The sequence below is a fragment of the Balaenoptera borealis genome, assembly GCF_965194805.1.
Source record: "Balaenoptera borealis genome assembly, chromosome: 1".
Lineage (NCBI taxonomy): Eukaryota > Metazoa > Chordata > Mammalia > Artiodactyla > Balaenopteridae > Balaenoptera > Balaenoptera borealis.
This window is the reverse complement of record NC_138860.1, coordinates 4,600,679-4,617,779: the sequence shown is the minus strand read 5'-3', so window position 1 is coordinate 4,617,779 and position 17,101 is coordinate 4,600,679. Positions and strand designations below refer to the sequence as shown.

The 17,101-nt window shown below is 38.3% G+C and overlaps 1 protein-coding gene across 13 annotated transcripts in view; it reads left to right on the top strand.

The window, feature by feature from the left end:
• Positions 1–17,101, top strand: part of NEK7 (NIMA related kinase 7) — a 158,974-nt gene that overhangs the window by 82,210 nt on the left and 59,663 nt on the right. For all 13 annotated transcript variants that reach the window (XR_014245558.1, XM_082395340.1, XM_082395339.1 and 10 more), the window contains one exon: positions 319–429. Coding sequence is in view for 12 of the 13 variants with exons in the window: in XM_082395340.1 (XP_082251466.1) it covers positions 319–429 (111 nt within the window). In the remaining variant the exon portion in view is untranslated. The remainder of the gene's footprint in view (positions 1–318; positions 430–17,101) is intronic.

The following is a 17,101-nucleotide window of genomic DNA, read 5'->3' as shown; positions in this document are numbered from 1 at the left end:
TTAGTCATTCATTTATATGCATGTATTTATATATTTGTTTAACATAGCAATACTTTTTAAAATTTTAAGTGTATAATTTACTCTATTATTTCTAATAAAAATATTAAAATAAAAATGATGTCTAGTTTTACTTTCACTAAGTACAATACTTATTTCAAAATTCACTAGATTAAAGAAAAATATAGTCATGTTAAGATTTCTGTAACTTAAAAATGAAATGCAGTAACTAACTTTATTCTTAAGTTACGAAACTGTGACTCTTGGGAATTTATAGTAAGAAAACTTTTTGATGCCTGTTTTTTTTTTTTTTTTCCTCAGCAACTCAACCATCCTAATGTAATTAAATATTATGCATCATTCATTGAAGATAATGAACTAAACATAGTTTTGGAATTAGCAGATGCTGGTGATCTATCCAGAATGATAAAGGTAAGGTTTTTTTTTTTTTTTAAACTGAAGATTTATTTTTTCTAATAGAGTTGTAGGTTAAAAATATAGGCATGTTAGCTACTTTAAAGACCTCAACGCGGTGCTTAACATACGTTAGCCCTGTAATAAGTGGTAGGCAGTAGTGATGATTATGATTATGAAGCTGGATACCTGGTGAAGTCACACTGGATGTGTGAACACTCCAAGACCAACCTGGAAATAGACCGAGGGCTTGTCTTCTGTAAGCTGAAGTTATAGTTTTGCAGCTTGATTTCTCCAGCCAGAGCACCCTGAATCCTGCATCTCTGGACATCAAACAGAGGGGCCAGTGGGAGATTGTAGAGCAGCCTGACCTGGGCTGTCCCCGCTCCTGGGAGGGTTGCTCAAAGAAGAATGTGGGCCTTAGATTCAAACTTGCACATCAAACCCTGATATGACCACTTAAAAGTTATTTCTTTTCTATGGGCATATTAATTGGGTTTAAGTTCAGCTACAAGTTATAGAAACTGCCAAATAACAGTAGCCTAAAAACGGCTTATCCTTGGGCTTAACTTCTTCTTTTTTTTTAATTTATGTTTTTGGCTGCGTCGGGTCTTAGTTGTGGCATGCGGGATCTTTCATTGCGGCGCGTGGGCTCTTCGTTGTGGTGCGCGGGCTTCTCCCAACTTGTGCTGTGCAGGTTTTCTCTCTAGTTGTGGCGCACAGGCTGCAGGGCGCGTGGGCTCTGTAGTTTGCGGCGTGCGGGCTCTAGTTGAGGCACGTGAGCTCAGTAGTTGTGGCACGCGGGCTTAGTTGCCCCGTGACATGTGGGGTCTTAGTTCCCCGACCAGAGATCAAACCCGTGTCCCCTGCATTGCAACGCGGATTCTTTACCACTGGACCACCAGGGACTTACTTAACTTCTGTGTACCATATTTTTTCCAAAACAAAATAATGCTAGAACCTACTTCATAGGGTCGTTTTAAATGATTAATTAATTGATATATACTAAGAACTTAGAAGAATGTCCCGCGTATAGGAAGGCTATGTAAATGGAAGCTATTGCTGTATCATTAGTGTTATTATGTATATTTCTCTGTTGCGTAAAATTCTGGGGCTAATATGGCAGTTCTGATCTCAAATTCTCAGAGACCAAGCCTGTTTACAGCTGATCAAGTCGTAGCCATGACGGGAGAAAGGGCACTGGCTGGCTGTGTCTAAGGCACGTCACTGGATGCTGCCACACACTGTTTTCCCCTTCATCCCATTGGCCAGAATTTCATCTCATGAACGTGTGTAGGTGCAGGGGAGGCTGGCATGTGTAGTCTTCATTTGGCTGTCCATGTGTGAGCTAAACTTCTCTTACTCTGGAAGCTGAATTGAACAGTGTGGAAATCAGCAAAGACCAACGAAATGAGAAAAGCAAGAGCTGTTCATTCTGAGCCTGTTCCAGCAACGGAGTCAACCACTGTCACCAGCGTGTTGGCAGAGATTCTCGGGCAGGTAGAGGAGGAGGGACTCTTTATAGTGGATAAAAGAGGAGGCTTCGGGTGTGCCCTGATGGGAGGCCACTGGCACACAGAAGCTGTTGGTGAGCTTACTCCAAGTCGGGCATCTTAGGTGACTGGTGAGGCTGCGTATTTGGCTTTCTCTGCTTGGTCCTAAGTTGGAAGCAAGGATGAAAATTGGGGACGCTGTCAGTTATTAAGTCCTGGCCATTTGGGGCTAACCGTTACAGAAGTTATTGTTTAGCTTGCTGGATTGTCACTAGAGAGAGCAGTCTGACCTCCTCCGAGTCTGATGGAGCAGGCTGGCTTCCCGGGCTGTTCGTTAAAGATGAAAGGTTGGTTTCCTGGTCAGGTTGCTGGGGATTGTGGTTCAGAGTTCTGTTTTTACATGTGGTCTGGCCATCGTCTATTTGTATATTCAGTCTCTTAACAGATACCTGAGCACAACCAGTAATCTCTGCTACATGGAGTTCTTGTAAGGGGTTTTTAAAAACAGTGTCAGGTGCTTTGTATGCATTATCTCGTTTACTCGTCAGAAGAATTCTCAGAGGTAATTTTGACACTTAGAGAAGATAAGTATCATTACTAATAAATAGAAGAACTGTATTTGAAATTAAGTTTGTCTGATGTAAAAACCCGTGTGTTTTTCTTTAGTGGCCCTCAAGAATTTTTGTATCACAAAACTCCTTTGAAAAATCAGATGAAAACCCTTGACCTTGTCCCCCGGAAAATGCTGATGCATACACAGTCTGCATTCCATTCCAAGCCCTTTTGCAGATGTTCTCATCAAGGCGTTTGTGGATTTACTAGCAGTAGCTGAGAACCCTGCTCTCCAGTGTGAGTTCGGTGCCAGCCATTTAAACTCTCATTACTTAACTTCTCTTAGGGTCAGTTTCCTCGTTTGTAAGATGGAGACCGTTTTGAGATTGCTTTCTAAATTATAGAAACGCTACATAAAAGGAGGATAACATTCCTACTATCACAGAATGCTATCAAGCTGACGCTGTTTAAAGTCCCGTGGTAGGATGACACACTTCCCATCAGTTATCTGACTTTCTGTTGTAGGGACTTCCCACCGCTACCACAGATCGCTAACCACCAACAAAATGTCTGCAAATTAATTAACAATAAAAAAAGTCTTAATTTTAAAAAGAAATGCAAATACACAAATGGAAAATCTTACAAAACAGCTCTCTATCAAGATGAGACACATAAAAGCTCATGTAAATAATCCTTACAAGAGAGACAACTAACATGAAATTCTTTGCTTGAACCTTTCGGTACAAGAGTTAACTTAATTACTTATAGTGTGAAGGAAGGAGGGCAAATCCCTATTGGGCAAATGCCTGCTGAAGCAGATAAAAGAAACAGACAATTTCAGTTCCAAAGTCTTGCCCTAGATTGAGAGATTGATGATTTAGGGGCTTGATTGTCTTAGAGTTTTTGCTCTTGTTCAATCTGGTTTTCTTCCTTTGCTGCTCCTACTTCAGACATAAAGGTTGCTGTTCCTGGCCTAATGCCAAGGCATGCCTGGGCCTATGACATTTACCTTGGAAGAGTACTCCTGTCCTTTCACACTTGAGAAAACTAACTCAAAACCAGAGTGCCTTACAGAAGCCCTGTTATCTCCATCTTCAGCAGATTCAGATTTCTTCGGCCCGTGAGGAAGGAAAAATTTGTCAGTGTGATCTTATATTTATTGTGGCGATGAACTCAGCTCCATATTCAAACAGACTTGCCATCACTTGACATTATCAAGGAAATTTTTAATCAGCTGACCCTGTGGATCTAGTAAGATAGATTAAGAAGAACAGAACTCTGGTAACGAGTAGTAACTTACCATTATAGAATGGATAGCTATACCCTTAGTCAGGGGCTGCTGATTAAAATTTGAAAGTATCTATCATGTAAAAGACTATTTAGGGAACTTTTTAAAAAAATAAAATATATCAACTGATTCCTAGTAAGTTATAAGCTTTTAGAGCAGCATAGTGTACTTTGGTAGAATACTGAAGTGGTTTTTCTTGACAGGATTAGTACTATCATTCCTCCTTCCTCACCCACAGGCTTTACTGTGTAAGCCTTTAATGATGCTGTCCTTTGTTAGAGCCACTATCAGTTTGCCTAGTCAAGATACAAGACATTCTTGGGTCTGGTTTTCTAGATCCTCTTGGAGCTGCACTTCTAAAGGTTGAAAGTAATACTATCAAGTCTGTAGGTCTTACAGTAATCTCAGCATAATGACCATAACAGAAAGTTTGACTAGTGTTCAGAATAGAAAGTTTGACTAAGCAGACTCACATGAGTAGAATGTCTTCATATCCTGATTATAGTCATGTATGCCTTTTGCAGTATGATATTTTAGACCTGACCGAATACCTAATTGTATTGGGAGGGAGTAATTTAATAACTTGGGAGGATCTGACCTGTGAGATCTCTCCTGGACCTTCATCAAACAGAATTACTCTGATTATGGATTGACGCATTTCAATAGAACACATAGTTGTGGCTTTTCTCTCCATTTGACTTAGTAAGCATAGTGTTTATTATTTTTTTAAATATAAAATATCTCTGATTAATTTTCTCAAATGGTGAAAGCCTTAACTTTCCTCCCTGCATTTCCATCTCCCAGATAAACCACTGACTTTTATGTGCATAAAACCTTTCCAACTTTATTTTGTATCTTTACACACATACACACACATACAAAAATATATACTGATTATGTATTCTTTCTCAGATGCATCACAGTGTATTTAATTATTGCTTTATTATAGACAGTTGGACTGTTTCCATCGTTTAATTCTTACAGAGAAAGCTCCAATACAAAACCTTGTGTATTTCAATACAACAGTACCATACACACTGTATTTAATAGACAGTTACACAGATTTCTATAAATAATATTGCTGCCCAATAAGGTATATGCATTTTAAATCATAACAGATACTACCAATTGTTCTCTCAAATAGTTATACCAATTTGTAGCCTTAAAGAAAATAACACTCTTTAATTTGTTTATTTACTGACATTGACTGTGTGCTGTACGCCTGGTTTATGGCTTCTTGGAACTTGTCTAGGAGAGAGGCATTTAACTGACACTCATAGAAAGCTGTGTAACTGGAGTTGTAATAAGTTTTGTAAAGGAGTAGGATGGGGTAGAATGGTAGTTTGTAACAAGACAGCCAAATCTAGACAGACTGGGAGCTTCTGAGGGTGATAGAGGACTCTAAGCAGTGCTGCTGTGGCCTTGATTTAACTACTGAATCTTAATGACTGAGCTGCAGTTTCCTTGGGTACGAAATTGGGTTAATAATACCTGCCTTATAGTCTTATTATGAGGGCTAAATAATATATAGGTATTTTATTTTTGTAGGCATAGGTACAGATGTGTGCACACACTTAAGTATTATAATTACATGTGCCTATCTGAATGTGTGCTATCTACTTGATAGGTACTGGAACGTTCTTTATTCTGTTTAAATACTCCGGTTACCCCTTCTCCCCTCTCCTCTCACCACACTTCACAGATGGCAGCCCGCCTTCTTTCACAGTGAATGGACGTCATCAGTCAGGATGCCTTCACCTTCCCGTGGCCGAACCTGCTGGGCCAGCCTGGCCCTTCACTCCTCTCTCCTCCTTCTCTCCTGTCTCCGTATTCCTTGTCGGACAGAAGGGGTTGTGTGTGTCGCCACCTGGGTTCTTTGTTCTTTCTCTACCCCGATTCTCAGAACCCTTAGTTATCTGTTCCCCATCCTGGAGGCGTCTGCTGGGTCCTTCTAACACCACTCGAACATGCTCAGGTCACTGTTATCTTAAACACATTCACACGCACACACGTGCGTTCACACACGTCCTGCCTTCACGCATTCACTGATTCATCCGAGAACCGTATGTCTAGTGGGGAAGACAGAGTGATAGGCGAGTGGAAATGCAGTATGTCAGACGTCGGTCAGCACAGCGGAGAAGAAGGAAGTCGGGGTCAGAGGAGGGTGCTGCTGCTGTAAACGGGACGACGTGGGGAGCCCCCGCTGGGTCCCGTCCTGCCGCCCCCGTCCCCGCCTGGCTTTCCCTTCCCGCTGCCCGAGCTCTCTCTGTCTCCGCAGTCAGACGCTCACTCCTGGCCCGGCTTCGAGCACACCACAGGGTGTGACACAGTGACGTGTGTCATTCAGTCCAGTGGCCGGGTCCGCGCCTCGCTCTGCTTGACCCTCAGCCGCCTTTGCCTCTGCTTTTCCCACCCTCCTTCTTAAGACTCCCCCTATGGCCTGTTGAGTCCCAAAGTGCCTTGGTTTTCTTCCTGCCTCTCTGGAGACTGATTCTTCTTGACTGAGTCATTCTGTTCTTCCTAGTCTTGAATGACGGAGTTTTAAAAGTTTCAGTCCTGGCTTATTTTTGCTTTTTGCTTTTCGCTCCCTTCCCAGTTGATCTTGTTCGTGCCAGTGGATCAGTTACTCTCTAGGCTCGTGTTGATCCAGTTGCTTATCTGTAGTGTGGAGCTCTGTCTGAATCCTGAGCACACGCGGTTCCCCACGTCTACACGGGGACCCGTGGTTTCCCTCATGGAGGCTGGCCCCGGGCTGTCCAGGGTGCACGCTGGACCCACACGCTGGACCCCAGCAGTCTTCTCGGACATTCTTTCTCTCTTACCTCCCCTTTTCAGTCTGTCACCGAGTTCTGTTTACTTTCCTTCTCAGTGTCTCTCAGTTTTCTCCACCCAGCTCCGTTGCCGTTTCTCTCCCTGCTGAGTGAAGGACTGTCACCTCTCACCTGGAACGTGGGAGCTTTTTAACTAATCTCCCAGCATCCAGGATCCATCCCTCAAATCTATTATATTTCTCCATCAGTCTTTAAGAGAAGTGAGTAAGGAGAGCAAAACAAAGAAAGAAAAACCTCTGCTTTCAAACCTTCCTAGAGTTTCCCATTGAGGTAAAGATAAAGATGTTTGACGAGACGTACAGAACCACGTGTGATCCAGAACATAGGCTCTCGGAGAGAGGAACCGTCCTCTGCGTCGTGTCCTCACACACCCCTCGTGCTGAGGACAGAGCCCTGCACACAGTAGGTGCTCAGCAAGCCCTTGCTGTAGAATCTGCCCGCCTCCCCTCCCGGGCCCCAGAAGCGGCCTCTCAGTTCTCCTTCAGGGCAGTCGAGCATCAGCTCCCGCTGCCCCAGGTGCTGTGCCCCCCAGGCTGGCCGGGCTTATGTCTGTCTGTCCTGCAGCTCTCTGCTCAGACATCACTTTCTCAGGGATGGTTTTCTTTGACCTGTAGACGACTCTATGCTCTTAAGAGTCCCGGCATACTCTTCTCTCAGTGCTTCGTAACACATTCATGCCTTTATTGGTGGGATTGTTTTCCTGATGTCTGGATTTCCCATTTGACCTAAAGCCCTGCTGCGTACAGGGACTGTGTCTGCTTCGCTCACCAGCCTGCCTTCATTTTCCAGGGAGTACCGGGCTGATAGTAGAAACTCAGTAAGTGTGTGGAGAGTGTACGTATAACAGTTGATTGTCTCACCTCTGTTCCACTCCTCTGTTCCAGGGGTCCATCAGTAAACATGGGTGGTGGTATGACAGGCACATGTCTCCTACTGTTTCATACTCTGGTCCCACGAGGAGGTGCTAAGATATCGAGTGGTATGTGGCATGAGAGGAGACAGCGTTCTGATACAGGAAGGGGGCTTTTTTGGCCCTAAGAAATTCTAAAATTGTTTTCTAACCACTTTGATTTGTGTTATAAGCCAGTCTTTATACAAGAGACCACATCATGGAAAAAATCATAGGAACTTCTTTATGAAGGAACATGACAGTGACTTAGTGCTTTATAAAGGACAGCAGTAGATACTTGAATTGTAAGAAACGTGATTCATTTCTTTATGGTGAGTAAAATTGTAAATCATTGTTCATCACAACAATATATTTCACTGTCTCAACTCTTCAGCTTAATTGGGGTAGAAGAGGAAATATAGCTCCTGGTCTGTATTCCAGAAATGAACCTCTGGATAGCACTGCATCAAAGATTTTTACAAGTAAATAATTAATTGGTTTAGAGCAGGCTGACAAATATAATTAAGCAATTTATAGTGGAAATATTCAGTATTTCTCTAATTAGTGACAGAGGAATACCTGAGGCTGTGGTCAGATGAAATACTTCCCAGATGAGTTTTAAGATAAAAGGAGATCCAGAATTTTTCATCATATATTTCTTTATCATCAGTAATCAGAATTTTAAAGGAAAAGACTCTTACAAAGTAACAGTTGGATTATAGTTTATCAAGTTGTGATGTATATATGCTATACATTTTCTTTATTGTATCCTAAATTGGACCCAATACATGTTCCATTTTGTAGTATGCCTTATTAATACTATTTATTTCACTTTTCTGTTGCTAAGAAACATATTTGGTGATGGAGACTTAGTATAGAGGAGATAAGAGACTAATCTCAGAAATATATGAACTAGAGCTTTGTTTATTACACTTTGTCAGTAGAAATATTGCTAAAATATATTTAAAATTTTCATAGCCTATTTTTCCAAAATATAGTTTATTCTTTGAACTATTTATAAGTTCCTATATTTATAATTGCCTATTAGAAAGTCAGTTTGAGACAGATAGAAGAAAATATAAGTGCATATATTTAACATTATATTTTTTGAAGCTATACTTGACTAAAATATCAGTAAAACAAGATATAACCCAACATAAAAAGTCTCATGAAGGGAAACTCAGAAGTTTGTTATCTGCCAAAAAATTGTCATACCTCACCACACTGGCTAAGAAGGAAGTGAATATTATTCTTACAGATTTTTTTTTAGTGAAAGATGAAATACAAATAATTTAAATTGAACTCTGTTTTGTGCCAAGAGTTTGACACAATTTCAAATAATTAGTTAAGGCTATCTCTTTTTTCCCCTCCAATTTTATTGTGATATAATTGAGATGCATCACTGTATAAGTTTAAGGTGTACAGCATAATGGTTTGACTTACATGTAATATATTGTGAAAATGAATATCACAGTAAGTTTAGTGAGTATCCATTAGCTCGTATAGGTACAATAAAAAGAAAATGCAAAAAAAATGGTTTTTTTCTTTGTGATGGGAACGCTTAGGATTTTATTCTCTTAACAACTTCCCTGTGTATCAGACAGCAGTGTTGACTGTAGCCATCATGCTGTACATTGCATCACCAGTACTCATGTATCTTATAGCTGGAAGTTTGTACCTTTTGCTCATCTTCCTCCAGTTCCCCCTCCCCCCTCCCCTGCACTTCTGGCAACCACAAATCTGATCTCTTTTTTCTATGAGACTGTGTGTGTGTTTGTGTGTTTTTTATTTAGATTCCATATGTAAGCGACATCATGCAGTATTTATCTTTCACTTAGCACAATGCCCTCAAGGTCCATCCATGTTTTTGCAAATGGCAGGATGTCCTCATTTTTTATGACTGAATAATACTCCATTGTATATGTACCACAGCTTCTTTATCCATGCACTGATTGATGCACGCTTAGGTTGTTACCATGTCTTGGCTACTGCAAATAATGCTGCAGAAACATAGGTGTGCAGATATCGAGTTTGTTTTCATTTCCTCTGGATATATTTCCAGAAGTGGAATTGCTGGATCACATGGTTTTATTTTTAGTTTTTTATTTTTAGTTTTACTTTTTTGAGGCTCCTCCACGGCGGCTACACCAGTTTACAATCCCATCAACAGTGCACAAGGGTTCCCCTTTCTCCACATCCTGGCCAGTGTTTGTTATCTCTTGTCTTTTTTTGATGGCCATTCTAACAGGCATGAAGTGGTATCCCATTGTGGTTTTGATTTGCATTTCCGTAATGACTAGTGATGTTGAGCATCTTTTCATGTACCTGTTGGCCATTCATATATCTTCTTTGGAAAAATGTCTACTCAGGTCTTTTGCCTGTTTGTTAATTGGATTATTTGGGGTTTTTTTGCTATGGAGTTGTGTGAGTTCTTTATATATTTTGGATATTAGCCCCTCATCAGATATATCGTTTGCAAATATTTTTTCCCATTCTGTAGGTTGTCTTTTCACTTTTTGTTTCTTTTGCTGTGCAGAAGCTCTTTAGTTTGATGTCATCATACTTGTTTATTTTTCATTTTGTTGCTTATGTTCTAGGTGTCATATCCAAAAAATCATTGTCAGGGAGCTTTTTCCTATGTTTTCTTCTAGGAGTTTCATGGTTTCAGGTCTCACATTTAAGTCTTTAATTCATTTTGAGTTAATTTTTGTGAGTGGTGAAAGATAAGGGTCTAGTTTTATTCTTTTACGTGTGGATGTCCAATTTTCCCAGTACCATTTATTGAAGAGACTGTCTTCTCCCTATTGAGTATTCTTGGCTCCCTTGTCAAATATTAGTTGACTGTAAACCCTTGGGTTTATTTCTGGGCTCTCAATTCTTTTCCATCGACCTATGTGTCTGTTTTTATGCCAGTACCATACTGTTGTGATTACTGTAACTTTGTAATATAGTTTGAAATCAGGAAGTGTGATGCCTCCCACTTTATTCTTCTTTCTCAGGATTGCTCTGGCTGTTTGGGGTCTTTTGTGGCTCCACATAGATTTTAGAATTGTATTGTCTACTGCTGTGAAAAATGCCATTGGAATCTTAATAGGGATTGCATTGAATCTATAGATGGCTTTTGGTAGGATTGACACTTTAATAATATTAATTCTTCTGATCATGAACATGGGATTTCTTTCCATTTATTTGTGTCTTCTTCAATTTGTTTCATCAACATCTTGTAGTTTTCTGAGATCGTTCACCTCCTTGGTTAAGATATTCCTAAGTATCTTATTGTTTTTGATGCTACTGTAAATGGAATTGTTTATTTCTTTTTCAGATAATTCACTATTACTGTATAGAAACATTACTGATTTTTATATGTTAATTTTTTATCCTGAAACTTTACTGAATTCATTATTTAGAACTAACGGTTTTTTGGTGGAGTCTTTAGGATTTTTTACTTATAAAATCATGTCATCTTCAAGCTGAGGCAATTTTACTTCTTCCTACCCGGTTCTGATGCCCTTAATTTGTTTATTTTCTTGCCTGATTGCTCTGGCAGGTTCTTTCAGGGCTGTGTTGAATAAGGGTGGCGAGAGTGGCTCCTGTGTCTTGTTCCTGAGTTAGGCTACCTCTTCTTATTTGTAATATATTTAGATATAGGCTGTGTTTTTGGATTGTCAACTGTGTATTTTCTACATTGTTACCACCTGTGTGGTATTTCTTTTAAATTTCGTAGGAGCTTTAAGACTCTTCCTTTATACAGACATAATGTTAATTTTTTATACTGATTTTTTTACTGTGTTTATAAATGCACTTTGTATTAGTTTTTAATTGCTAATTATCACAAACTTAGCAGCTTAAAGAAACACAAATTTATTATCTCACAATTTGTGGGGGAGGTCAGTGAGTTCACATACTGGTTTGTGGGTTCTTTGCTCAAGGTCTTAGAAGCTGAAATCAAGGTGCCAGCTGGGCCTGTGATCTCATCTGAGGTTTAGGGCTTTCTTCCTTGTTCACTGATTGTTGGGAGAATTCAATTCCTTGCGGCTGTATGATGGAAGTCCCTGCTTTCTTCCTGGTTGTCAACTGGGAGCAGTCTTCGAGGCCACGTGGCCCTCTCTGCTGTGGCAGTTTGCTCCCTTAAGGCCAGCAGGAGAGTCTCTCTGGCTTTGAATCTCTCTGACTTCTTTGAAGGGTTTACCCGATTAGGTCAGGTTCACCCAGGATAATCTTCCTGGTGATTATCTCAAAAGTAGCTGATTTAGAGCCTTAATTATGTCTGCAGAATCCTTTCTGTCACATAAGATAACCTAATATGGGGGTGATAGTTCATCACATTCACCACCCAGCTCACACTCAAGGGGAGGGGATGGTGCACCAGGACTTGAGGATTTTGAGGGGTGAGGTATGTCTGAGAATTCTGCTTACCACAAACTTTGATAAGTTAGCTAAAACATGAAGTGTTTTGGAGATAATTATTATCTTCAAATATTATAACGTGTAAATCTTGTTCGCCTTCTTGGTGTGGTTGTTTTTTTTTTGCATTTGCAGACATATTCGTATCTGTTCTTATCCAAATTTAGAGGCTGTACTGGAAATAAAATCACTTAGAAATGTCTTTTACACTCTTGACCTTTGGATCCCTGAAGCAGTAAAATCTCCCCAGCAGCACCATCTATCTTTGCTGACTCTGATTTATGGTTTAGAGGATACAGCCACTGTCCATTTCAGCATCTGGCATAAAGTGTGCAGCCCAAGCCAGACCACAGGGAGAATTGCCAGCGATTCCAAATGCAGTCTGTTTCCTGCTGAATCTCTTGTATACGATTGCTATCTATCTTATATTATACATGACTTCAGAATTACTCAGAAGTCTTAAGGTTACAGATTAGTGATGCTATCTGAAAAAACTATACAGAATTGAATATTCTGTACATAGATACCTACACATCATGCATGTACACCTGTGTGTGTGTAACCATGTAGATTTATGTCTGTGTGGTATGTATATGTAAGTGTGTTATACAGCATTATTTTTACAGAAGCAGTGTCACTGATAAAGTATACCTTGAGTTTTCTTTGATACCTGAGAAGTTTGGTAATAAAGTAGTATTGAACTTAGGGATTTTAATAAATTGAAAATTATGTACCATAATGGCCGTTATGTCATCCTGTGAGCATAATGAAAAAGTGGTGTGTAAGTTTTGAACTATATTTACTTAGGAAAAAATTAGAAGATAATTTTCAGGGAACTTTTTGCTCCTTCTATTTGAAGGTAATATTGATTGAAAGCAGCCTTTCTAAACCATTTACCACCATGAGCAGTAGTGCTGGTAGCTGTAGACAATTAAGTAGAGAGAAGAGGTACAGACTTCTGTCCCATTTTTCTTTGTTCAAATTTCTACTGAGAGACTTTTATTGTCTCATTATTGTTCTGCTGTCTTCCTTGTCCATTAAGAATATTGAAATATCTTTCTAACTCTCCTACTATTGTCTGGTTTGACATAACTAGAAAGAATTCATCAAAGAGGCAAGTGTTACCCTCTCTCTTTGTGACCTTCCATGTCGTCCTAAAGATGGACTTCCTGCTTTTTCATCTCACCACCTCTGTCTCTAGTCCTCTAATGCAGTAGAGACAACATCTTAAGTATTTCCAAGTATTTTCCCATAAATTTTAGGAACATGGAAGCTTCTCTTAAGAATTATCAATGTGGCAGCAATGCAGGCGTCATTCCTTGTAGTAATTCTGATGCATTCATATCTTTTTCATTGATTTTTTAAAATATCCTAAGTTTCCTTGACACTGACGTATGAACATTTAGAAGGCAACTTTTCAGGGGGAAGAATATTGTGACTTTATAGGAGCTTATTTTTCTTGTTTGCTAAATAAGGTCTTTTTTTTTTCCCCCAAGGCTTAATTACTCAGAAAAAAAATCTTATCTGTTTCACATTTTCTACCATAAGATAAAATATGTTTTCCACTTTCATTATTAACCTATATGATTTTGACTTTGGGGAATGAATGGATTACATTGATGTTCTATTAAATTATAATTAGAAACGGCTGAATACACTTAGCAGCTTTTCTAACATTTATAGGAAAGGAAAAAGACAAGCAGAGCTTGGATGAGAAATGTTTTATCAAAGAGGATAAAATTAAATGCAGATGATAAATATTTTTAGTTATCTCCTGACTGCCAAGCCCACTCTACTTGCATCTTCTAAAGCAACTTAGGATACCTAAATTTTATTCTGAGTGCCAAGGGTGAAAATATTCACACATTGCAAATTAGTATCACATACCAAATTCTAATTGAGACATAACTATTTTATGCATTTATATAATTCCCAAAATTGGTGTATAGCAAATACTTGTACAGTTTAGTCTGTTGACACCTTCTTATGTCTTTGGAATAGAAATATTTCTATGGAAAGATGGATATATAATAAAAATCACACTTAGAACTGTCAGTTACACTTCTAGAAGCATCCTGTCTTTTCCATCACCCAGTCCCTGTGCATTTGATTCTTTGAAATAACCACTGCAAAATGTCATCTTATAAAAATGTATTATACTTACAGAAATGTTTGGGAACATAACATCCCTTCTGTTGGTAAATGGTTGACCTAATTACAAGGTCAGTTACCTTATAATTACCTAATTACAAAAATTTGACCTGTTATCTCATGTGAAGGCCATTTATAGCATTAACTGGACTTATGGGGATCTCAGAGGTATTAGGATTGTTATTTTTGCTTTGTTTTTATCAGTTGGAGATTTAAAGGACAGGACATACTAGTAAAATTTGTTATTTTTAAGTGTGAAAATGTGCCAATCAGGCATTTATTATTTGTGTTTTATTTGTAACTGAGATACTTTAGAGGCGGCAGGCACCACACAGATCATCTCCAAACTCTGTTTAATATGGTGAGGACACAGAGGCCCAGCAAGGTTAAGCGTCGTGTTCAAGGTCACACAACCATTACTGTCAAGAATCAGGTCTGTTATTAAAGGTGCATATGGATTCTGTGAGTGGCACATGAAACATTTGATGACACTCCCAGGCAGGAAATAGTTCCTCATAGTGAACATAAATTCCTTCCTCTTGTTAGATACTTGGAAGAGATGGAAAACAGCTGAAACAGCTGATGCCTGCAATGCCAGTTCTCATATAACTTCATTATTTCTTGTTATTTAATTACCATTTCTCCTAATCTTCTTCAAGAATGACTCGCCTGACAGGATTGTATTTGTTGTTTTTTTGGTTTTGTTTTTAACTACAGCAGTATGTTGTTTCCAAAGGATGCTTGGTATATGGTTCCCAGGACCAGCACACAATCGTGGGTCCCCTTGTTGACAAATGATTAGGAATTTCTAGGTGGCAGAACAGAGCAAGCATTACACTCAGCGCAGGGCCCTGCATGAACGTATGGGCCGCTCACCTGTGAAGCTGGCACTATGATGGTTCTGGGTGTTTTGTCTGAAACTTTCTTGTTAAAAATTAATATACCAAACTACGGGCTTAAATATTTTGATACACTATAGAGATTAACTTTTTTTTTTTTGATCCAACAAGATAATTTTCTGTTCTTTCTCTGTTGATGAGTTTATGCTGGGTAATACTGTTAAAATTTTTTCCCAAGATTTCCTGAGGAGGAATGCTAGAGTTATAAAACTTAGAAATAAATGTATGTGCTGTTTGGAGTAGTGGTGTCTAGATTCAGGAACCAAGTGACCCAGAAACTGATACTTGATAGGCAGTGTCCACTATGTAATTTGGTCTGGGGCATTTAATTTGTAGGAGGATGTTTGACAATTTAAAAAAAAGATGTGACTATTTTCCAAAAATCTTTGAATGGAAGCAGCTTGCATCAGCTAGCCTCTTTTATATTAATACGCATCATTCAGTGACACTGCACATGTTTTACCAGGGATGCTGAATTTCACCTAAGTGAGATGCTGGTAATCTTTTTACACACAAGTGAGAATATAATATAACCTGATGTTTGTATATGCATTTTACATGTACCCTGGCTGCCTTTTTTGTTACATCTTTTTTTTTGATGTGAATAATGTTCAGTGTTTATTTGAATAATGTTGATGGAGATAGAAAATATGCTTTTAAAGTAAACAATATTTGAAGCTTTGCATAGAAAAAAGATGAACGTACCTTTGAAAAAAAGAGTAAATAATAATTCTGTCCAAGTGGTTAGGTATACCTGAGTGCTAATTTCTGTCTTTTCATGACTTTTTAGATATTTTATTTTCAGATATAAAAAGTTAAAATTCTATTTTATAACATAAATATAGTAAAAATGACATATCCTGTAAGTTGTTTTCACAGAAATCTTTATTAACACTAACATTTAAAAATTATTTATTGCTTTATTAAAAACTTACCACATGACAAATAAATGTACATTTTTTATTTCTGTGTATTGGTATTAGATTTTTTTCCAAATCTAGAGCTGAATATTTATGTGGGACTGTCTTTTTTCAAGAGAAAAATAGGATTTTTGAGCAGTAATGCTATTTGACTGGATAATTAACTTTTAAAAGATATGTGTATATTAGAATAAGTTAAGAAAAGGTGGTTCTTTTTTTTTTAATACATTGGCATTTTGTAAGTTCCTCCTTTGTAGTCCTGATATAAATTTTACCAGTAGTAAAAACAATTCAAATTTGTATTGCCTTTTTTCTGTTCATCCTCTTTTTAAGAGATAGCCAACAGTGCCACCATCAGAACAGACAGCCTTTTCTCATCATAAGTATTGGTTTCCTCAAAAAAAAAAAAAAATCCTACACTGAAGGATGGTTGAAAAACTGCATGTGTTTAAACAGACACGTAAAAAATATTGGAAGATAACCAATGACGTAATGAAACTGCTTTTGGTTTATTTTATGATCCAGTCAAATTCCTAAAATTATTCTTCAGAAACATGTTAGTAATTCAGATAGTTACATTTGGCCGAGTCATTCTGTCTCGGTAGCATTATATTGATGCCAGTTTATTGTTATCATCTTTAATTTGTTATTGAAAGAAACGATCCTAAACAAGAACATGAAAACGTGAAAATAGTCGGACTGTCTTGGCCTGATTTACACCTTCCATTTTGAGGGCAATTTTTTCATTCTGCCCTTTCCTTTATGTATGATTTATTTTTTAATAATGGAACTTTAAAGGTAAATTGTCAAGTTAATTATAATTACGGTGGTTTCAGAATCTATATTAAAGCATAAGATTCTTCTTTCACGGTCTGATACTTACATGATACGGTATATTTATTTTTGAATGAAAGGAAACCTGGTCCCCATCTTCCTGTTGACATCAAACAGTCTTCTGATCTGCTAATCCAGAGTGAGGGAGAGCACATAGACTGGCTTTATTTGGACTCATTCCAAGTCTGAAAGAAAACTATGTGTGTAGAACTGATTTTGCAGCATTGGCCCCATAGAATGAAAACCGATGCTCACACAGTCTGCAGTTAATAAGACCTAACGTTGAAACATGATATGGCAGGTTTTCACCATTTTAGTATTAACCCTGATTTGCTTTTTAATATCCTGGTCATCCAATTGTTACTTGTTTTTTTGCTACTGATGTAATAGCTATTGAAATTGCTAATAAGTTCATTTCTGTAGTATGTG